The following is a 23,789-nucleotide window of genomic DNA, read 5'->3' as shown; positions in this document are numbered from 1 at the left end:
ATAGTTCTCCTGACTCTTCTTAAAGAGACAGGTCCAGTATGGAGACTTACTGGATGTACTCCAGGGAATGCAGACCTACTGGCAGTGCTCCACGGGAAACTAATATGCCAAGAGGCATCGTTTTACCAAAGCCACTTCCAAGGCATTGCACTGAGCCAGCTAGAATACTGCTCTGTACTGACGAAGGAAAACCACCACAAAACAGCTGTCTACTTATGGATATCTGGTTTGGCTATATTCTTTGGTCAAATCCCAATGCTTGTTGGAAAGCTGGATCTTGACTCATAGGGAGCCACTTCCAATAGGTTTTGGTGAGATGGTTCTCTTTCTTGGGAGATACCTCTTTGCATAGTTCTACTGAATGATTCCCATAAAATGATATATCCATCTGCTCAGCTCCTCCAGCTTTGTACAACATTCTGGTTGCTGACTGGATTGTATTTCCAAGGTGAAAAGAAAATAGCATGGCAGTCCATACTGCATACAGTATTTTTTTTTTTTACAATAAGTTCATAATAAGAGCAATTATTGTTGCGCTCACCTTACGAGATTGTGCAGTCCATGCTCAATCCTGCTGTAGGCTTAATATCACAATAGTCCTGGTTCCACCACTGTTTGGCTCATTCACCGGGGTCGTAATACCATTTTTGAAGTCCTTTACTGGATACTACGCGTTACAGTGCCAAACTGGCGCCGTCATCAGGTATCAACCCCATACCACGTAGTATCCAATAAAGGATCTCAAAACTTTATCTTTATGCACTTTCCTGCACTCAAAGATCCCTGGATTTTTGATGCATTGACTTCATACAATTCCAACATGACGGGTTTCTTTGAAAGCTCAAGCCAGATTTGGCTTTAGCATAACTACTGCAGATACCACAGTCCGTAAAAACCACTAGAGACCTATATTTATTACCACATACTACAACATACATTTGCTGCTAGGTAATATATTATCTCATGATAATCATTACGAAAAATGGAAATGCCATGAAGGTGAAGTATGTGAATTACAGAAAGTCTACCTCTAATTCCTTCTATTCGACCTTTAAAGTGTCTGCAGAGATAACCCTGAGTGTGTGGAAAACGCAGTCCTTTCTGTAAATGTCCATAGTACTTTTTTTCCTGATTGCCCCCATGTTCTACACAACAGTATCTCTCTCATATGGCACTGAATGCAAACCTTGTGCAGTGACGGGTGAAGGCCTAGGTATGCACCAGGCTGCCAGATCCAATCAGAGGAGACTAGAAGCAGCCTCCTTCAGGGGCCCTCTAGGGATATGTCTCTGAATTAAAAACCAGTAGGGGTCATTAACCCCAATGCCCTAAGTTCTGGGAGTGGATAGTATTTTTTGTATGTAATCCTAGCTTGTCAGCTTCACTCAAGTGGAAGTCATTAGAAATCAAAAGCTTGAAAAAAAAAAAATGACATCTCGAGGATATTACCAAAAAAAAAAAAAAAAAACTTAAACAAGCTGTGCATTTTTAAAATTATTTTTTTTTTTAGGTACAGGCCTGTACTTCCAAATACCTTAGGAAGCTCACTGGCCGCATTGTAAGTGTCAAAATGTTACTTTGCCCAGTAACAGTGTTTCGGGATCTTGTGTTTGAAGAGTAAATTGATACATACATATAAACAAAAAAAAATAAATCAGTATGTAAATATTAAAGTGGAACTCCGCCTTCAATCTAAATCCACATTGCATAAAACATTACAAAACATACACCATCAAAGGATTTAGTTTTCTAGAGGTTCAGAAAATGTTCAGAAGTTAACAAATAGGGATGAGCGAATCGACTTCGGATGTTTCATTTGATTCGCATAAAACTTTGTTGATTTAGACTGTAAAAAAACATTACCACTTGGCACCGAACCAGAGTTCGGGAAATGTTTTTTTACAGTATAAATCAATTTCTGAAGTTATTATGCGAAGTCTCGGAAGACTTCGTGAAGCAATAACTTCGGCTCATTGGAGCCAATACATTCTAATACTGTACGGAGCTCCGTACAGTATTGAAATGAAGTTTTATGCGAATCGACTTCGGATGTTTCATCCGAAGTCGATTTGCTCCTCCCTATTAACAAAGTGTATTATGTCTACCCACGGTTCATGATCCCCAAGATAACCACCAACCACAAAAGATACGACGGCAGCATCTCCAATCCAATAAGGCTTTATTCACACACAGTGCATGAGACAGTACACATGGTCCGGTTACAGCAACGTTTCGGCTACATAGTAGCCTTTACCAAGCTAACAAAGAAGTGTCCTAGTGAAAAATATCAGATCAGCTGTCACCCTGGACCCCCACCAATCAGCTGTTAGAAGAGGCTGGGTGCTCGGTGAGCACCGTGGCCTCTTCCTAGGCCATGTGATGTCACTGTACACGTCTATTTAAGTCAATGGGTCTCAGCTGCAATACCAAGCACAGCCCCTATACAATATACAAACTGTGCTTGGTAAGAGTTAGAGAGCTCCAGTGAGCGTCGCAACTTCTCAAAACAGCTGATATGGACCCCTGCCGATCGATACGTCAGCAATATACGTCAGCAATATATTTTTCCGGGATAACCCCTTTAAAGGGGTTGGCCAATATGGAACACTCGCTAGGATACGGTATCAATGTCACCTAGGAGCGGGTTCAAGAGGTGGGATCTACACCTATCACCTATCTCCAGAAGTGAAGGAGAGCACACCGCACAAGCGCAACCACCTCTCCTTTCACCACTATGGGACTGCCAGTAATAGCCGTTTTGGTGCTTGGCTTTTTTTGAAACTCCCATGGTGGATAATGGAGGGTGGCCGTGCATGGCCAGTGGGACTTCGGTGACTCTGTTCTGGAGATAGGCGTGGATCCCATCTCTTGAACCTGCTCCTAGGTGACATTGATGGCATCTCCTAGCAATATGCCATCTGTGTCCTAGATGGGCCACCCCCTTTAATATTTTTCTCCTCTCAATGGTCAAAATGTACATTAATTCCTAATTTCTTAGGATAGGTCATCAATAACAAATCGTGAGGGTCCCACACCTCTAGCGAACAGCTGTTTTTGAAAGCAGAAGCTATACAATACATGGAACTGGAAGCACAAGGTTTCCTACGCTGGCACTTGAAACTACACAGCGGACAGAGCCTTCTGGTCACTGTATAGTCTCTGGCGCTGGTCACTGCTTTAAACTGCTGATCAGTGGGTGTGTCGGGCCCTAACCGATCCAGAGGATAGGTCAGCAATTTCTAAGACCCGGAAAAAAAAACCTCTTTGGGCATTTGCGCACCAAAGTTAAAAATTACAAAATAAGCTGCAAATCTATTTATGAATAGAGGGGGTGTAAACCTAAATAAATACTGAACTGGTAGTTGTAAGTAAGAAATCTGTCACAGAGGTCAATCTGCCAGAGGTCAATCTGCCATTCCAGATGATGAAAACGTCATCGATATACCTGGTCCAGAAGACGATCTTGTCACCCCACCACTCTGAAAGATCAGGGAAGACCACCTTATCCTCCCACCAGCCCAGGAGGAGATTAGCATAAGTAGGGGCACAAGGGCTCCCCATAGCGGTCCCCCTGAGCTGGTGGAAGAATTGCCCATCAAATAGAAAAAAGTTGTGCGTTAGCACAAACTCTAAAAGGGTTTACCACGAAGTTATTGTGCAAATTATGACAAACAGCCCTGGTTTGAAGAAATGCTCCGGTTGCCAATAAGCCCTTGTCATGGGGGATCGAGCTATAAAGTGACTCTACATCCACACTCCCAAGGGACCACGATGGTTCGATCTTCAAAGACCGCGATTTTGGATTTTTTCCTGATGTGGTCACTTGATTGAAAAACCATTGATATGTTGTCGTTTAATCATCAAGGCAACTTTTTCATCTATACACTGTGTGTTTATCATATTGTCACTGGTCTCCTGATGAACCATATTGTTGAGGGGAAACGCGTCGAGACCCGGTTTCAGAGCACTATTTTGTAACCATCTGTGTAAATTGTGACTCTGTCTTTATTTATCCAGATATCTTCCTGGATTGTCTTATAGGACACTATTTTTTGTATAGTAGATATCTCAGGACCCGGACATCCATATGGGTTTTTCTTTGAGATAAGGGCTTTTTAAGGACAGGTAGGTTAGGTACGGGGACAGAGTGTTCCCACCATTAGGGTTCATCTCCGGGCTAAGAGAAACACAGGGACATCACAGGGATACACTTAGTGACCCATCTGTGTCTGGCCTTGCCATATCATTACATTGGCCCTCCCTGACCTGGTCCTTGAATTGGCTCTATTTTGTCTGTGTATGTCTTCTGTTTGTCCATCAGTCCCCAAGTGAGGGAAAATATGTGTTAATTTTTAGCTATTTTTGATTAAAAGTTATATTTTAGGTAGTAGACCTTTGTGACAGACTATTTATGAATAGACCCATAAAAAAAAGAAAAAAAAAAAAAAAAAGAAAAATCAAATCTGGTCTGGAAAAAATTAGCTGTTGTATGCATCTATAACATGGTGCATGTAGGTGGCTAAGGTCCCATACTGTATCTCTGCTTCTGATGTTATACGGAGACACGCAGAAGTTTTTTTTTCTCATTAATTTCATATGAGTCTGGGGGGGGGGGGGGGGGAGATCGTGGTATGCTCCAAAGCCTTGCAGAGGCACGATATGGTTGCATGCAGACTACCTATGGCTCATAAGACTCTGTGTAAAAGAAAAAGGAGACGGGAGGCAGCGCCTCATGTGTGGTGCTGTATAGTATTGAGATAGGGTCTTCAAAATAGTTGCGCTTACCCTCTGCTGTTGTGAGGAGTCACAACAGCTATATTTCACTCCGCTGGTATTATTCGACCAGCCTACGGAGTGCCTGCGCTACTGCCTGGGTTCCTACACGTGCCGGAGATGCGGACGTCAGGCTGAAGCGGTCAGTGAGAAGAATAAAAGAAAAGCTGGAAGTTCTGTATCGGCACTGTCAGCAGGGATGCTGACAGCGCCGATACAGAGGTTCCAACTTTTCTTTTATTCTTCTCATATGACTGTGTGCCACTGCACAGGGCCCATGTGTGTACCTTTCCCTGTGCGTGACTTCTGAATGCGGACACAACCACATGCTTCATCATTTGTTTTTTTTCACAGAACCCAACACAATTGCATCACTAAACTAGATAGATACTCACACAGCCGCCAGCCAAAACTTCAGCCAGGAACGGAATTGAACCATCTCGCTGAGTAAACTTATCTCGAACTAAATCATTAACCTACATTAAAAAAAAGAAAAGAAAAAAAAAAAGGAAATTGTAACATATGTAAACAACACGATTACATGCACTGAGCACCTCCTGGGCTGCGCTTTCTTCCAGCAGATTATTGGCAGCGCCGCTCCTTTATACAAACAGACATAACAATTTATAATGCTGTCTATAAACAAAAGCCACTACCTGATGCAATCTGCCTTTCACACTACTGTAATGGGCTCCGCAGGCCCATCTCGTAGCCGAAGAAATGACGAAACGCCCGACTGGTTTCTCTTCTTTTTTTTTTTTGCTTTATATAACAAATGAGAGCCAATAAGCAAGCGAATTTAGAGAAATGGCCAAAATTATAGGCTGTCGGACACCAAAACTTTGAAGATATATGTCTGCTATTGTCAACTTCAGAGGGATAGCGGAGCCGAAACCCAATTTTGTGATTACATGAAAAATGATCCAAGACAAAGAAAGATAAGGGTGTTTTATTACAGGATGATTCAGGGTCTTAAGGTGCTATTACACCAGCAGATGTCCTACAGATCACGAGAAACGATCGAAGATGTAGTGACTCATTAATAATGAAAATTTTGCTCATTATACACAGATAAATCGTTCATACTAGGGTCGTTACTCATTCAAATCGTTCCTTGTTATTACATGTAAAGATGGGGGACAGACGCTTGGTCAAAAGGCATGTATGAGATTGCTAGCGGGTAGACGACTCCATATTATACGAACAGATCTATTAACGAGGAGCAATAATTTTTTAGCATGCTAAAAGATCACGATGGACGAGAAACAAACGATTTTTCGCTCGGCTTTGTATCGTTCATACTTATTACATCACATGATTCTCGTTCATTTTTGCTCACATGCACAAGAATCTGTATTCGCTCCGTGTAATAGGGCCTTTAGTTTGGAACAATTTGACCTTCTTCCAAGTGTAAAGTAATGAAGATAAGATTTGGTGGTCAAGATTGGATCTGTACATGGAACACATGTCCAGTGGAAAAACAATTTTTACTACAAGACGTGCATGATCTTAAGGATTCAAGAGATAGGGGATTTATCAAGACTGGTGTTGTGTATGCGGGTCTTCATTTTTATAGTGCTAGCGAGGGCCAGGAGGTGGAGAAGTTTTCTGGTGCACATTGTGGATTAACTTGGGCTGTGGAGGTCCTGTCCACATCCCTCCGCAACCAATTTTTTTTTTAAAGTAGCAAGGGTGTCTATAAAAGTTAAAACGTCAAACATTTTATTGCATAATGGGAGTTGTGCAAAGGTTTGAGACATTTCTATGCCTAAAAACAGTGATATGAGGCATGGGGAAACATTGACACTTAGGCTAGTTATTGGCCACAGCTGCCACGTCACCCATGTCAAACTGGTCCAGCCATGTTGGGGAGTCTGCTAAAAATGTCCCTCGGGGGGATGATATTTTCAAACTCTCATGTACACAGTGCAAAAAATGTCCATGTGCAAATTGACCTGCGGTACAGATTTTGGAAGTCGCAGCATGCCAATTGTTTGCACAATGCAAATAGTGAGATCTGGGGCAAATCTGTGTCAAAATCTGCAACAAAACCCGCAAGTAACATATGCAGATGTGGTGCAGAAAACTGCATGAAAATCCAGGAGGAAAATCAGCATAAACTATACTGCCGAGTGCATGTACCCAAAGGGTCCTTTTGCATTAATGCCCATAATTTGTGCCTTTCAACAATATAGGAGCTTGGTTAAAGCGGTTGGCGAGTTTACATTACTAGCTGCACATGTGCTGGGAACAGTATTGCATGCAGCCAGTAATATGCACTATTAAACTATTGGCGCTGATGGCTGATAGCTTAAGATGAATAATTTATATTTACATGAGAAAATGGCCACTGATGGAGGGTCGCGTTCATCAGCAGAATCCGTTCACTTAAACAGGGTGTGGACGGTGAACTAGTGCATGTGCAATCTGTCCACAGTGTAAGTGAATGTGGACAGTGAAAGTGAACCTATCGGACAACAGCGCCAATAGTTTAATAAATAGTAAAATAAATGCTTGTTTGTGCTATTCCCAGTAGACATAAAGCTAGTAATGTAAACACTTTTAACTTTCATTCTTAGGCCCCTTTCACACGAGCAAGACTCACGCATCGGGCTCGCAATGTGTGTCTGGGAGAAAACCCGTCCTGACCTCCAGAGCACTGCCAGGGTCACATAGCATCATAAATCAGTATAATACTATGTAGCCCATACAGTTCTGGAATGTATAAGATGGCATTGACAGCATTATGTCAGTGCTATCCAATACATTCCAGACCTCTAAAGGATACATAGCATCAAAAATCAATATAATGCTATGTGACCCCGGCAGTGCTCAGGAGGTCAGGACGGGAGCTGCTGCATACTCACGCTGCGAGTCCAGAGCGTGACACTCGCTCGTCTGAAAGGGACCTTACTAAGCAATTATTGGGAGGATGTTGAACGAATGATCGTTCTTGTGATTGTTAATTTAAACCGCTCCTCTCATACAGTATGTTGTTTGTCTACAGCACACGGGGGATAAGCGGATAACAAATGATCATGCATAAAAAAATACCATTAAACACATCTTCTGTTGGTTGACATGTTTATACGGGCAATGGGGTGGATTTACGGTAAAAAACTAGCCACCTACCGTCAGTTTAATAGCCTTTTCAGGTGCAACTCCTACAAGCTGTGGTAGCAGACCTGAACAAGAAGTAGAAGAGAAAACATTTTAGCATTGTACATACATAACCGTATACATTTTACTTTTTGATTTTCACAAATTTCCAGCCGCGATCCCAAAATACCTTAGATTTCAGGCTTACAGCACAGACCTGTACAGTCTGATTTGGCTCTTTTGAACATAAAGACTGACTTTCACAACATCTCTTATCAGAATCCTTCCCTTTCTTAGAGAACATGATGAGTAACGTGGGCTATTTGGGGCAAAATACTAGAAGTCAATTAGGGAATGTCTGTAGATGCAATTCTCTAATATGGAGGAGCCGGTTCACTTGCTGTAAATATCCATAAAGCATCCAATATGTCACTGCTAATAATCATTCTGTTTGTGCTGCCAGTGAGAGGCAATTAATCCACTACATAATGCTTCCATGCTGTCGTCCCATAAAATGTAAATATTCATATAATATTACAGGCATTGCTCCCCAATACAAAGGAAGCACAATATAAATATAAAAGATGTATTCAAACTGCAAGAAATGTGTTTTTGAATTATGCACAGAGAAAAAGGCAACAACGCTCCATGGATTAATTAACGTGAATAATATTCAATCACAGCTCGATAATATTCAGTCATTTTAGGTTTCAGAAAGGCAAGAAACTGGGAAAATTGTATGCTTTTTTCAGATCGTTGAACAATGCACAAGTCATTAATAGTATCGACAAACTTATTTTCCTAATAAACAGGCTATATTCTACCTAATGAAAATTTAAAGAGACACTCAAGGACTCCGGTATCTCAACTGCTGCAGTATAATTCTAAACTTTTAAAGGGGGTTTCCTAGACTTTTTAACTGATGACCTATCTTAGTAATAGGTCATCAGTTTCCGATCAGTGGGGGTCCGATATCTGGGAATCAGCTGAATGAGACGGCACCAGCGCTCCTGTAAGAGCCGCAAACCTCCTTGCAGCTTACCAAGCACAGCGCCATATATTGTACAGTGGTTGTGCTTGGTATGGCAGCTCAGCCAACTCATTTCAATGGGGCTGAGATGTGTCTAGGCCATGTGACCAATGAACGTGATGTCACTGGCCTAGGAAAAGCTGCAAGAAAGCCATGGCGCTTACAGAAGCAACTGATCTGTGGGGGTCCAAGGTGTCGGAACTCCACTGATCGATCAGATACTGATGACCTATCCAGAGGATAACAATAATAATCCAGCTCAAATTCCTCACTGCACAAATCCCTTTCAAATTCTGCTCTGCCTTACATTTCTTCTCTAGCTCACAGATACCATCTCACAAGAAACCCCTGCTCTGCCAATGACAAAGTCCTCTCTATCACTCTAATCGCCTTCTTTCACACACAACTTTTCTTGTGCGTCCCCTCTGTTCTGGAACCCTATTCTACATTCTATGCGATACCCTCCAGGCGCACACTAAAAACTAATTTCCTCTGACAAGCCTAGAACCTGACCTAAGGACTCCTCCAACTGGTATTCCAATACTACATCCAGCCAAATAGGTATTGAGGTTTTACCCTAAACTCTGACCATGTATCTACTCCAAATCCCTTAGGGTAAGTGAGCACTGCTAGGTAAAGCTGGCCGTAAGTATTCAATAGCTAGCTATCCAGACTCCCTACTGACTCCTCCATACATGTTCGGTTTGGCCAAGCATGTATGTGTTATTAATGGGGAGATAGGAGAAAGCAACTGCTAGGAGGAGAACAAAAGGATTGGGTGAACAAACAAAAAAATCAGTTTGCCAAATCGGGAGTTCCTCATAACCATTAGATCTGTCAATCATCTACTGAGTTCAGTGGTCTGTCACTTCTGAGCTGGGAGTCAGTACGTGCAATGTACTGACATGCCAACCCCAACACCTGTGCAGCGAAAGAGAGGAGTCTCATGAGGCTTTCGGTCCCCCAACCTCTCTTGCCTCCAGATGATGAGTGATGGGTTTCTTTCTGGTTGTGCATAGGAGAGAACCCTGCCAATCATAGTCCGGAGGCTAGCTGCCAGCTTAGAAGTGACATACCGTTGAACTTAGCGGGTCTGTCACTACACTCTGCTGCCCTCAGTGAGTACAGGTGACAGGTTCCCTTAAAAATTTGACACCAGAACCCTTCAACTGTTTGAAATACTTAAACAATGTCAACCAGCGCAACAAATTCCTAGGTGGCTTATGACAGCACTGCTGCATCTGTCATACCTGGAAAAGACTTTAGTTGTGAGCTAGCTGTAGACAGTACTTCCAAGGAAAGTGAAACTTTAAGGGCACATACAGCTCTATTACTCTAGTCAAAGGGTACATTTTCAGTTTTTGTCTAGTGGTACAATTTAGCCAATTAGTTAAAAATTTCTTACACAAAAGAAAAAAAAACAGTTCCAAAAATTAAGTGATTGGAAAACCACAACCAAGTCCTGTCAACGTGTAAAATGCAATTCCTTTAATCTAGTCATAAATGAAACCTGGTAGGTGCAGAATTTTTAAACAGTCATGGAAAATAAAACTTCCTTGAAAAAGAAAAGAAGCTACCAAATGACCGAGACAAAATGTAAAAGAAACACTTATTTGTTTTCTATTCCGATAAGAAATTTAATCTGTATTTAGCTTCTTATTTTAAGGAAATTTTGGGGAAATTCAAAAGGTAATTTATGTCAAATTGTGCAACAAGATATACTTCTAAATTACACAATGATCTATATTCATATCTTGATTAAAATGCACATAAATGATAAATATTTCAATAACACATGTTGGCTCAAAACTTCTTTTTTTTTTTTAAAGCAAACTTGAAAAATAGTCAGGATGAACTACTCTGGGACCCGACCGATTTCATAGCATGTGTGTTCTAACCTCAGTCTCAACCCCACTGCAGATGTGTGTTAAATAGAAACATTCCTGACGTTGTACCACATGGAGAGCAGCTATTTTCTGCCCAGAGAGCTCCTCTGATTGCTGGTTGTCTTTAAAAGATGCAATTTAAAGTGACAATTATGTAGAATAGCATTGTCTGTACAGCACAGCGATAGGTGGGTGATACATGATGGACATGATGGCTAATAAATAAGACTAGTAATAAAAATACATCTAACACATACACTTTGCCATATAGGCGATCTCAAGAACCATGGCTAGGATTTTCTTCACCAGAGACAAATATTCAGTTTGGTGCCCGAGTCCTGTATCTAAGTAGTCTGGTCATGGCAGAATAGCTTGTCAAAACCTCACTCCCCAACCCCAACAGACATCAAGGACCAAGGCTGGCCATACAAATGACATTGCTTCTGACCCCCATACATATGGAGCGTGCATGTGTTCTCAATAGAGAGAGGAAAGTAAGTCTTTGCCAGACCCCCTCTGGTGGCCGCTTATCTCCTTTGGAAACAAAAGCATTGGCATGTCGGGGAAAAAGCTGAATGGCAAATATACATTGGATGGCCTACTGGTCTTTCTGAAATCAGTGGATGCTGCAAACATACATCTGATGTGTTTGGCAACCATTAGGACACATGGCCCACCATTCTTGCTCCAAGCTATGACTATGAATAATCAGTCAAGCCAGGAATAAGGAATTGGCAGGCAAGACGTTTGACAAAAGCACCGCCAGAACTGCCAAGGATGTGAGAGTACATCAGGCAAATGCATTGTTTATTGAATGCAGCAATCAACTCACTTCTGACCAGCTCTTGGCAATTGTGTATGTGTGTCATGCTGTCCCTTTTATTGGAGGATAGCTTTTTTAATTTTAATGTAGACTAATAAATATATCTGAAAAATAGTGGTTAAAACCTAATCCTGGACAATCCCTTCTCCCAGTGAATTTATATGAAAAGCTGAGCACTTCCTAAATCTGAAGCCACTGTATCTGTTTTTTACAACACAAGAGAACCAGGCAGCCATTGACTGTCCACCAGTAGTGGTAAGGTTTAGGTGTGTAACATCCAACACGTATATGTTGAGACTCCCTTACCTAGAGATATCAGATTTTGGAATACCCCACTGAAACCCTACCCTCCCTGAAACTACCAGATCCTACATGTCTCCAACTAGAGGACATGTATTTACTTGACCAATGCACAAATTTTGAGCCAACACTCAGTACTTGGAATTGGAACTGACCCTCCTATTAAATTCTCCTATAATGCTTTTCAGTGGAGCAATCGGCTATCCCAAACTCATCGACTCTTGTTTAGACCAGTGTTTCTCAAGACACGACACGACAGACAAGATCCCCCTCATTGTTGGCGAGGACCACGTATGGGGGGGGGGGGGAGCATTTATGCAAAATTGCTCATAACCTATACAGTTCTTTCTCTGGCTGCATCAGTCTCTGATTTAGCAACATTTCTAGGGCTTTCTAGGGTCAGGATATTGATGGCCTATCTTCAGGATACTGATGGTCTATCCTCATACTAAGTAAGTGGCATGCATGTAGACAGAGATAAACAATGAAGGGGCTGCAGCAAGTCTGAGAGTCCCTGCCTACATCCTCCAAGCTTGGTTACTAGGTGGAATTATTGAAAATGTCTTATCAAATGGCAATCATCACTGCCTGGGTATAATGCATCTTATTACATTTCATAAGCTATCTCCCTCTTACGGGAACTAATAAATTTTCTCTTTTAGAATATATTTACATTTCTGCAACCATCCAGTTTATCTGAAGCAGCGTGCAGAAATCCATGAGCTTGATGCCTGAAGAACCTCATAGAAATTTGTCATATTTGTGAAAATAGGGCGGGGGGGGGGGGGCGGACCTAGCATTCATTCTCTATGGGACAGCTGGAAATACGTTAGGGGTGTACTGGTCTGAAAGAGAATAAATGGAGAGGCAGGGAATGAATAGATCTCTGGATCCATGTAAGGTACAGGGCTGGTTCTAGCTTTGTTGGAAAGAGATGGTCAAATGCTATATGATGTCTTATATGCATTTTTTACTATAACTATGGAATAACACCTTTAAGGTTGCCACCTTTTTGATATCAACACCGCCCTAACCAATGGACTTGAAGTCATCACTTGAAGGTAATTTTTTAATAAATGATAATACGCAATAGTAGACAATTCTGTTCAACTGATATGATGTCCATGCAACCTCAATAGCTCTTGGTCAAACGCCCGTTTCGGCCAACAGTTAAGATGTTCTAACACAGGGGCATGGGACTACTGAAGCCATTCGCCGGCTGCAGCAGTGACCTGCTACAGACGATGACTGGCTCCAGGGATCCCCGTGTTGGAACATTGTCGCTGGATCACGAAGCAGAGAGAGACCGGATACTGGGCAGCATTTGTACAGGAGCGGCGGGGGATCCATGAGACGAGCACTCCTTTTTCATCTTTAAACTCCACCCTCAAAACAAAGTCCTACATCATTTCTTTACAGTGGAATAGCCCTTTAAAGCTCTGAATATGTGCACTGATATACAATCTTTTTACATTTTAATGAAACTTAGATGTTTCTGAAAGGCATAGTGAATGTCAAGGAATTGCATCAGTCTTGTCTGCGGCACAAGAGCATCGCATGGGTCAGGAATAGATCAGCAAAACTGTCCTATATGTTAAATACCCAACTTCCCCCCTTAACCCCAATGATGATTTTTTTTTGTTCTTTCCCAGGTTTGCAGCCGTAGATACTGTCATTTCCTTCTGATGCTCACATACCTACTGTACGTGGTATCTGTAATATTAAACACCATAAATTATAATAAGCATATACACATCCTCCAGCTGTGCTGCATATGTCTTTCACATAGCATAAAATAAATCATTGACACATTCACAGCCACACAATCATTTCAACTCAATCATAAAACACCTACAATCTTTGTTAACGAGAATTAAAAAGAATTCTTTTCAAAAGCAATGAAAATCTAAGGGAACCTCATGTGTACTTGTCACCTACACACTGGGGGGAGGTGGGAAATTCAATGGCATTACTTAAGTTGGCCGCAGACAATCGTAGTTGATTGATGAGATCCCACAAGAACATAAACTTGTTCCCTTGGCCAAAAATGGACTTGTTTCTTGTTCTTCTCGATCGTTCCTCAATAACCGATTCGATCATGGTAATATCAAACCATAAAAACATGCACAGCGATGGACAAACAATGGATATCTAGCAATCTATGTCCTTTTAAAGGGTGTTGTGTCACCAAAAGAACTTATCCCCTACCACAGGATAGGAGTTAAATCTGATTGGTGAGGGTGCAACCGCTGGGGCCCACATCAATGAGCTACTGGAGTCCACGGAGTGAATGCAGCAGCAGTTATGCATGCAGGCTGTCGCTCCAATGACCCCTATGGGACTGCTGGAGATAGTCGAGCTATGTACCCGGCTTCTCTTCAACAGTCCCATAGAACAGACTGGAGCGTCAGCGTGAATGTATGACCACATCACACTTGTTATTGGTAGGAGTCCCAACGGTTGGACCCCCCCCCCCCACTGAACAGATACAGCGCCTTGCAAAAGTATTCACCCCCTTGACTTTTTTTGTATTTTGTTACATTACAGCCTTAAATTCAATGTTATGTTAATCTGGATTTTATGTGATGGATCAGAACACAATAGTCTAAGTTGGTGAAGTGAAATAAGAAAAATATAAAAATAAAACTATTGTTTAGAAACAGAAAACAGAAAATTGGCATGTGCGTATGTATTCACCCCCTTTGTTAGGAAGCCCATAAAAATCTCTGGTGCAACCAGTTACCTTCAGAAGTCACATAATTAGTGAAATGATGTCCACCTGTGTGCAATCTAAGTGTCACCCGATTTGTCATTACATATACACACCTTTTTTCAAAGGCCCCAGAGGCTGCAACACCTAAGCAAGAGGCATCACTAACCAAACACTGCCATGAAGACCAAGGAACTCTCCAAACAAGTAAGGGACAATGTTGTTGAGAAGTACAAGTCAGGGTTAGGTTATAAAAAAATATCCAAATCTTTGATGATCCCCAGGAGCACCATCAAATCTATCATGATTAAATGGAAAGAACATGGCACAACAGCAAATCTGCCAAGAGACGGCCGCCCACCAAAACTAATGGACCGGGTAAGGTGGGCATTAATCAGAGAGGCAGCACAGAGACCTAAGGTAACCCTGGAGGAGCTGCAGAGTTCCACAGCAGAGACTGGAGTATCTGTATATAGGACGACAATAAGCCGTACGCTCCATAGAGTTGGGCTTGATGGCAGAGTGGCCAGATGAAAGCCATTACTTTCAGCTAAAAACAAAAAGGCACGTTGTGAGTTCGCGAAAAGGCATGTGGGAGACTCCCAAAATGTATGGAGGAAGGTTCTCTGGTCTGATAAGACTAAAATTTTACTTTTCGGCCATCAAAGAAAATGCTATGTCTGGTGCAAACCCAACTCATCACATCACCCAAAGAACACCATCCCCACAGTGAAACATGGTGGTGGCAGCATCGTGCTGTGCGGATGTTTTTCAGCAGCCGGGACTAGGAAACTGGTCAGAGTTGAGGGAAAGATAGATGGTGCTAAATACAGGGATATTCTTGAGAAAAACCTGTTCCACTCTGTGCGTGATTTGAGGCTAGGATGGAGGTTCACCTTCCAGCAGGACAATGACCCCAAACACACTGCTAAAGCAACACTTCAGTGGTTTAAGGGGAAACATGTAAATGTGTTGGAATGGCCTAGTCAAAGCCCAGATCTCAATCCAAAAGAAAAATCGGTGGTCAGACTTAAAGATTGCTGTTCACAAGAGCGACCTGGAGCTGCGATTGCCGCAAAAGGTAGCTCTACAAAGTATTGACTTTAGGGGGGTGAATAGTTATGCACATTGACTTTTTCTGTTATTTAGTCATATTTGTTGTGGGCATGTTCTGTAAATTGAAGGATACAAATCCTCAAACAATCCATGTTAATTCCAGGTTGTGAGGCACCAAAATACGAAAAAAGTCAAGGGGGGTGAATACTTTTGCAAGGCACTGTACATAGCCCCTGTGGATAGGGGATAAGTTCTTATCGTGGGACATCCCCTTTAACAGCAGAAAATATAGAACGTGGAAAATTGATGTGTTTATTGTCCAACTTCAAAGAGTTACGCAGTACAACCTTAAAAATGTCTCAACAATTCTAAGAGGCCTTTCGAATTAAAGGGGTTGTCCAAGCTATAGATCTTAAAGGGGTATTCCCATCATAATGATCACTGTTAAATCTGTTAATGATTTGACAGTGATCATTTTTGTAAATATATTTGATTAACCAATTCCCACCGTTTAGGAGAAAATTCATCCCCACTTACCTCATTGTTGTCATTCGATCTCCCCTGATTACGGCCACCAATCTTCTCCGGAATCCCGGTGGCCGCGCTTGCGCAGAAGACTCCATCTTTTCTCCCGGCCGGGACGGTCGCTGTCCTGAACACGCACGCCGCGCATGCGAGATGGTGACTTCATCCTGGCCAGAATAGTACAGAGCCGCGAACGCGCATGCCGGCTCTGTACTATACTGCGCATCCAGTCCAGCACGCGGCCGGGCCGGGCGACGACTTCAATCAAGATCAAGCCCGCCCCCAGCCAGAATCCAGGAAGTGAACGGCGTGCTGGCAGCAGGTAAGTATGAAAATGCGAAGTGGGATAACCCCTTTAAAGACCTTTCCTCAGGATAAGTCATCAATATCACTTCAGTGGGGGCCCCGACACCCAGCACGCCCACCGATCAGCTGCGATGCTACAACGTGTACTGAGCACAGCTCCATTCACAGTGTAGTGGCCGTGCCGGGGTACTGCAGCTCAGCTCCCTTCAAGTATATAGAAGCAAAGCTGCAGTATGCCGGCATCAGAAACTACACAATGTGTGTGAATGTAGCTGATCTTTATTGCCAGCTACAAAGAGGTACGTAGCACAACCTGCAAAATGCTTCAACAATTTTAAGATCCCTTTTGAATTAAAGGACTTGCCCGGGCTATAGATACTGATGAGATATCCTCAGGATAGGTCATCAATATCAGACTGTTGGGGTTTTTATCCTGAGGATATGTCATCAATATCTAAAAAGTCAGGATAAGCACTTGAAGTATTAAGTATGTTTAATAAAAAAAAAAGTGGAATTATATACATAACAAACAAGTGTGAAACAACTGAAAATATGTCATATTCTAGGTTCTTCAAAGTAGCCACCTTTTGCTTTGATTACTGCTTTGCACAATCTTGGCATTCTCTTGATGAGCTTCAAGAGGTAGTCACCTGAAATGGTCTTCCAACAGTCTTGAAGGAGTTCCCAGAGATGCTTAGCACTTGTTGGCCCTTTTGCCTTCACTCTGCGGTCCAGCTCACCCCAAACCATCTCGATTGGGTTCAGGTCCGGTGACTGTGGAGGCCAGGTCATCTGGCGCAGCACCCCATCACTCTCCTTCATGGTCAAATAGCCCTTACTTTCAAAGTTTTCCCAATTTTTCGGCTGACTGACTGACCTTCATTTCTTAAAGTAATGATGGCCACTCGTTTTTCTTTACTTAGCTGCTTTTTTCTTGCCATAATACAAATTCTAACAGTCTATTCAGTAGGACTATGAGCTGTGTATCCACCTGACTTCTCCTCAATGCAACTGATGGTCCCAACCCCATTTATAAGGCAAGAAATCCCACTTATTAAACCTGACAGGGCACACCTGTGAAGTGAAAACCATTTCAGGGGACTACCTCTTGAAGCTTTTGGTCTGTACTGTATATAAAAATCTTTTTAATGGTCTTATTGACCTTACAGGGTCAGTATCATGTTGGTCAAGAAAAACATTTCCTAATGACAAAAGGGTTTCCTCCATGTCACAGGCACGTGAAGAGAGATTACAGGGGCTCCCAACAAACAACCCCACATATCTCAGCTTCCTGGAACTGATGTCATGACAAATTCAGATATAAAAACAAACAAACAGTCCCCTATTCATTTCAATCGGAATGAAAAAGCTTGGAAAAGAAGAAGTAGCATGCCCTATCTTGGGGAGGAATCTGTGCTGAATCTCCAATTAAAATAAATGGGAAGCTTAAAATAAACGCTGTGTATGTGTGAATTTCCGGCGTGGTTCATGGCGTAGATCCTCGTCACAAGCCACGAGCTGAAAATGCAGTTTTGTACTGAAGTAAACAACCATTGGTTTAAAAAAATAAAAATCAAAAACCTGCATCAAAAAACAAGCCAAATAAAAAAGCTGAAAAAAAAAAGCTGATTCTGTGCCAAACATTGTAGGCATGCTCCTCCGCAGGTAGCACGGTCGGCATTCAGTTGTCAGGACGATGGGGCTGGGTATCCTGGTGCAGGAAGCACCAGCCAATTGGAAGTGGCACTGACATGTCCGGGCCGCTGATGTCATCAGTCATGTGATGCCAGACGTGTCACATGACCAAGAAGTGAGACCAGGCAACCCACTGGCCACAGGTTTCCTGTGATCGGTGTCTTCTTTCTGGGATTTCTCACTAGAGTTTCATCTAATCCTGACTCTCCTGGTATTCTGACCCTGCTTGGACCATGACCTTTGATTCTTGGCTGACCATTTGGATCCTGACATGTCTTTCTGGTTCCAACTTCTGGATTGGTATCATTTCTGCTTCCGGTTCTTAATGGTTCTGATTCGGTTTATATTGGTCTCTCCTGGTCTGACCCAGCTAGTTTGTTCCACTTATAACTGCACATGGTTGTCGATCTGTCACTAGGTTCTTTTTTCTTTACAGGCCCCCGCACTTATTTTGGAAGGGACTGTTGACCAGTTGTGGGATCGTACAAGTAGGTAGGGACAATGGGATGGGTAGTTCAGGGTTCACCGCTCCCTACCATGACAACTATATTTGTAGGACAATGAAGAAAAAAAGGCCATTAAAATGGTAAAAATGTTTGTTTAACACTGATACTTTTCTGAAAAACGGCCATTTAAAAATAGCCTCCTTGACTTGTATATGTGCTGTAGGCCATGTCCTATTTTTTGATGGCTGTGCGACGGACATTAAAGGGGTTTTCTGAGATTTTGATACTGATGAACTATCCTCAGGATAGGTCACCAGTACCTGATCAGTGGGGGTCCAACACCCAGGGCCCCCATGATCAGCTGTTCGAGAAGGCAATGGCACATAAAAGTGAATGGGGTTGAGCGCGATAAGAAGCACAGCCGCTATACAATGTACGGCGCTGTGCTTGATAAGCTTTGAGAAGATCACGGCGCTCACAAACGCCGGTGCCTTCTCAAACAGCTGATCGGCGGAGGTCCCGAGTGTCAGAATGCCACTTATCAGGTACTGATGACCTATCCTAGGTCATCAGTATCAAAATCTGGGAAAACACCTTTAAGAGAATGGTAGTGCCATAAAAGTTTTTCACTGTTGTGCAAAAAAAAAAAAAAAAAGCCTAATTAGGTTTCTTAAAAAGAAATAATACAATTGGAAAGTCTATTTTACACACATAGGTCGAGCAAAGCAATTAGAGTACTCAGAGTGTAAAATCTGACATAATCTCTCCTTTGAAGAATAGAAGATCAAGGTTTTGAACAATTTACTAAAATTTCCCATAAACATTCTCAACAGCTTCAAGACAATTAAATATGTTTGGAGGAGGAGGGGGGGGGGGGGGGGGGGGGGGAAAGAAGGCTGACAATACCTTCCAGAATACAGATTATGTATAGAAGTCCTGTCTGACTACCTGGTGATTTTAAACCTCCCTCCCTTCGGGTTAATAAATGATGGACAGGGCGTGAGTAGGAGGATGCATTTTGTCGTGTTAGGAGGAAAAGCATAAGCCGGATTAGTACTAATGTGGAAGCAGACAATATAGGGTTCAGCAGGGACGGCTATAACCCTTAAATGGTTGTAGTGATTAGAAAAAATATATAAAGTTACGGTTTCTTTAGGGAGTGAGAACAAAGCTGCAAACAAAGCTAACAAGTGGCTGGAGATGACAATACACAGATTTAATGTTTTTATAGATGACAGGACTGGCGTTACTTGAAAGGAGTGTCCTGCCAGAGGCAAAGAACACTTGCACTGTGTACAGTCAACATGTCCTCGCCAATGAATAGTGTCACGTCACTTAGAGATTATGCATAAAGATATATTACATATTAACGTTGCCTAGGTCTGTGCTATAATGTCCAAACACTGATTATCTGGTTGCAATGCCACCTAGCAAGGGGTGGGCTATGTGAACAGTCAGCTCTTGAAGTTGATGTGTTGGTAAGCAAGCAAAACGGGCACGTGTAAAGATATAATTTACTTTTACAAGGGACATATTGTGATGTCAGAACATCTCTAAATGGCGGGCCTTGCGGGGTGGTCCTGGTATACAATAGTTAATACCTACCAGACGTGGTCAAAGGAAGGATAAACCGTGAACTAGCAACAAAATCAGAGGCGTCCAAGGCTTATTTCGACTGGCGCTGGATGCGCTGAAGTTATGTAGAGGTCGGCATCTCCACCTCCAGCTATAGGAGTTATTAAGAACTGTCTCTAAAACGCCGGTCTTTAAAAAAAATAAAAAAATTACCCCCATTACGTTTTACATGGTCCTGATTGAGCTACTGTTTAGAATAGTTTAAATGGTGCCAATGCTATGGAAAGCAATAGTGAGCTTTCTTATTGTATATGAAGAACAGTGGACTCCCACCATGCCTCCCCATTATCACTTTTTTATTAAAAAAATCATATGCAAGAATACGTGGCGTTAGCCCACATATTTATCATATTGATAGCATGCTCTGCCAGAGGTGTAGCTATAGGTGGGGCTGGTGCCAAATGCTTCTCCGTAAGAAGTCGACATTAATCTAAATGGAAGATGAAGTAGTCTGTGCACTGGGGCCCAGGAGCCACCTGCCTCTCTACTATGGACGAATGTGGATAAGGAGACACCCTCCTCCTCAAGGGGAAAAAAACAACCTATAGAGATAAGTTTTCATTAAAGGGAATCTGTCAGCAGATCTGTACCTGTGACACTGGCTGACCTGTTACATGTGTGCTTGGCAGCTGAAGACATCTGTGATGGTCCCATGTTCATATGTGTTGGCATTGCTGAGAAAAAACATGTTTTTATATATGCAAATGACCCTCTAGGAGCAACAGGGGCGTTGCCGTTACACCTAGAGGCTCTGCTCTTACTACTGCACCCTCTGCACTTTGATTGGTAGGGGCAGGTGTGATGACGTTTTCACTGGCCCTGTCAAAGTGCAGAGGGTGCGGCAGTTGCAGAGAGAGCAGAGCCTCTAGGTGTAATGACAACGCCCCCGTTGCTCCTAGAGGCTCATTTGCATATATTAAAACATCATTTTTCTCAGCAATGCGGGCAAATATGAACATGGGACCAACACAGATGTCTTCAGCTGCCAAGCGCACATGTAACAGGTCAGCCAGTGACAAATCTGCTGAGAAATGACCTTTCAAGATGTAAGATGACCCAATGCATACAGCCCACCGCAAAAATATCAGCGTACATGTATGGCAAGGTCATCAATAGTAAATTTCAGCCTATAAGTGGTGGCATCACACTTCATGTAAAATATTATTGTTTCTATCATGATCAAAAAGAAAGGAAAAAAAGGCCCTCCTCCCACCCTGAAAAAGTCAACTTAAACCAGAGGAAATCAATCTCTCCCGAAAATTGAGCAAGAACTCAGTGACCCACAGCATTGCACTTTTGCAACGAAACCTATAGATACATCCATTACATTCTCAGAACCCGGAATCCACAATGAGTAAGTGAAATTGACTTTGTCTAACGGTGAATACTGATTTCCTGGCTTCCATTCACGGAGCATATAAATAACAAATCACTGATGTACCAAGGACAGGAGAGGGATGAGCCTTTTTCTTTTTAACATTTACCAAGAGGAAAGCAGCCAATAGATAATGAATCTGCCTCGATTTCCATCCCCATGTCAGTAATTTAACAGACTTCTGTGTAGGAGAAAGGTACTTATTAGATGCAAGGGGAGTTGAAGAGAATACAAAGAAAGCGATCCTCCCTCCACGGTCTATGAATCGTTATAAGAGAACACCCACTGAATATTATGAGGGAGACAAGTCACAAAAAGTGCTATCACACCCCTTCTCATCTCCTGTATGGCAACAGACCCCCTTCCGTACCAGAAGTCTAGAAAGGACAAATCAGAACTTCATTACTGCACCCAATGAATGCTGAAAGGGGCAATGAGAGCAGATATCGTAAGTGGCCATATCTTCATATGAATACACTTAATGCCAGGATAATTAGCTATTGGTGTTTGCATCCTTCAGATAGTATTCACACCTTTTGAATATAATCCTATAATTCAGGGTGATCCAAAAGTCTACATATATAGAAAAGAAAAGGATCTCTTTGTTGATGCACTACACCTATGGAGCCCCAACGATATTACCACAGGAGAACCCTGAAAAATGTTTCCACTCCTGGAAAACCCCTTAGGCCCCTTTTACACGGGCGAGTATTCCGCGCGGATGCGATGCGTGAGTTGAACGCATTGCACCCGCACTGAATACCGACCCATTCATTTCTATGGGGCTGTTCACACGAGCAGTGATTTTCACGCATCACTTGTGCGTTGCGTGAAAATCGCAGCATGCTCTATATTCTGCGTTTTTCACGCAACGCAGGCCCCATAGAAGTGAATGGGGTTGCGTGAAAATCGCAAGCATCCGCAAGCATGTGCGGATGCGGTGCGATTTTCACGCACGGTTGCTAGGAGATGATCGGGATGGAGACCCGATCATTATTATTTTCCCTTATAACATGGTTATAAAGGGAAAATAATTGCATTCTGAATACAGAATGCATAGTAAAATAGCGCTGGAGGGGTTAAAACAAAAAATATAAATATTTAACTCACCTTAATCCACTTAATCGCGAAGCCCAGCTTCTCGTCTGTCTCCTTTGTTGAACAGGACCTGTGGTGAGCATTAATTACAGGAACAGGACCTGTGATGACGTCACTCCGGTCATCACATGATCCATCACATGATCTTTTACCATGGTGATGGATCATGTGATGTGACGTCACCACTGGTCCTTTTCCTGTAATTAATGCTCACCACAGGTCCTGTTCAACAAAGGAGATAGACGAGAAGCCGAGCTTCGCGATCAAGTGGATTAAGGTGAGTTAAATTATTTTTTAATTTTTTTTTAACCCCTCCAGTGCTATTTTACTATGCATTCTGTATTCAGAATGCTATTATTTTCCCTTATAACCATGTTATAAGGGAAAATAATACAATCTACAGAACACCGATCCCAAGCCCGAACTTCTGTGAAGAAGTTCGGGTTAGGGTACCAAACATGCGCAATTTTTCTCACGCGAGTGCAAAACGCATTACAATGTTTTGCACTCGCGCGGAAAAATCGCAGGTGTTCCCGTGTGAAAGGGGCCTTATATCATTCCTGTTTCCAGAGCTGTGGCTTCAAAAAGCCAAACTTTTCACTTGGACTCTATTTTTCCCCACTCCAACCACCAAAAACTGACTCCGAAGCTCTCCTAGATATCATTGTTTCTGGGGCCTTCGACTGATAGAACGTAAAATTTAGAGGTGTGAAATTTCTAAACTTTACTAAATTCATATTAAAGTAAATTTTGTATAAATCATGCAATACTTTTTACTTTTAAGAGTTGGAGTCTGTAACGTGCCGGAGATCCCGCGAAGGAACCACCGAGACGTCAGGCAAGGCAGGACACGGGCAAAACAGAATACAGGTAACACGGAAACTTTAATGCAAAGTAACAGAAGCACATGACAATGACAGACGTGCCGTAGAGTCCTGTACAGATCAGCGGGTGAAAACCCATTGTGCTACTGACAGTATGTACCCAGAAGGGGCGTGACTAAGCAGCTACCTGGAATTCACTAGGGCCCAT

The 23,789-nt window shown here is 42.4% G+C and overlaps 1 protein-coding gene across 1 annotated transcript in view; it reads right to left on the bottom strand.

Moving 5' to 3' along the window:
• The window catches only part of SLC25A12 (solute carrier family 25 member 12), a 152,329-nt gene that overhangs the window by 20,846 nt on the left and 107,694 nt on the right, over positions 1 to 23,789 (bottom strand). The window contains exons 12-13 of the mRNA XM_040441758.1: positions 7,906 to 7,958; positions 5,169 to 5,249 (exon numbers count right to left, since the gene is read on the bottom strand). Coding sequence (XP_040297692.1) covers positions 5,169 to 5,249; positions 7,906 to 7,958 — 134 coding nt within the window. The remainder of the gene's footprint in view (positions 1 to 5,168; positions 5,250 to 7,905; positions 7,959 to 23,789) is intronic.

Source organism: Bufo bufo, chromosome 7 (genome assembly GCF_905171765.1).
Source record: "Bufo bufo chromosome 7, aBufBuf1.1, whole genome shotgun sequence".
NCBI lineage: Eukaryota > Metazoa > Chordata > Amphibia > Anura > Bufonidae > Bufo > Bufo bufo.
The sequence above is the reverse complement of the archived record's forward strand: the minus strand, read 5'-3'. Positions and strand labels throughout refer to the sequence as shown.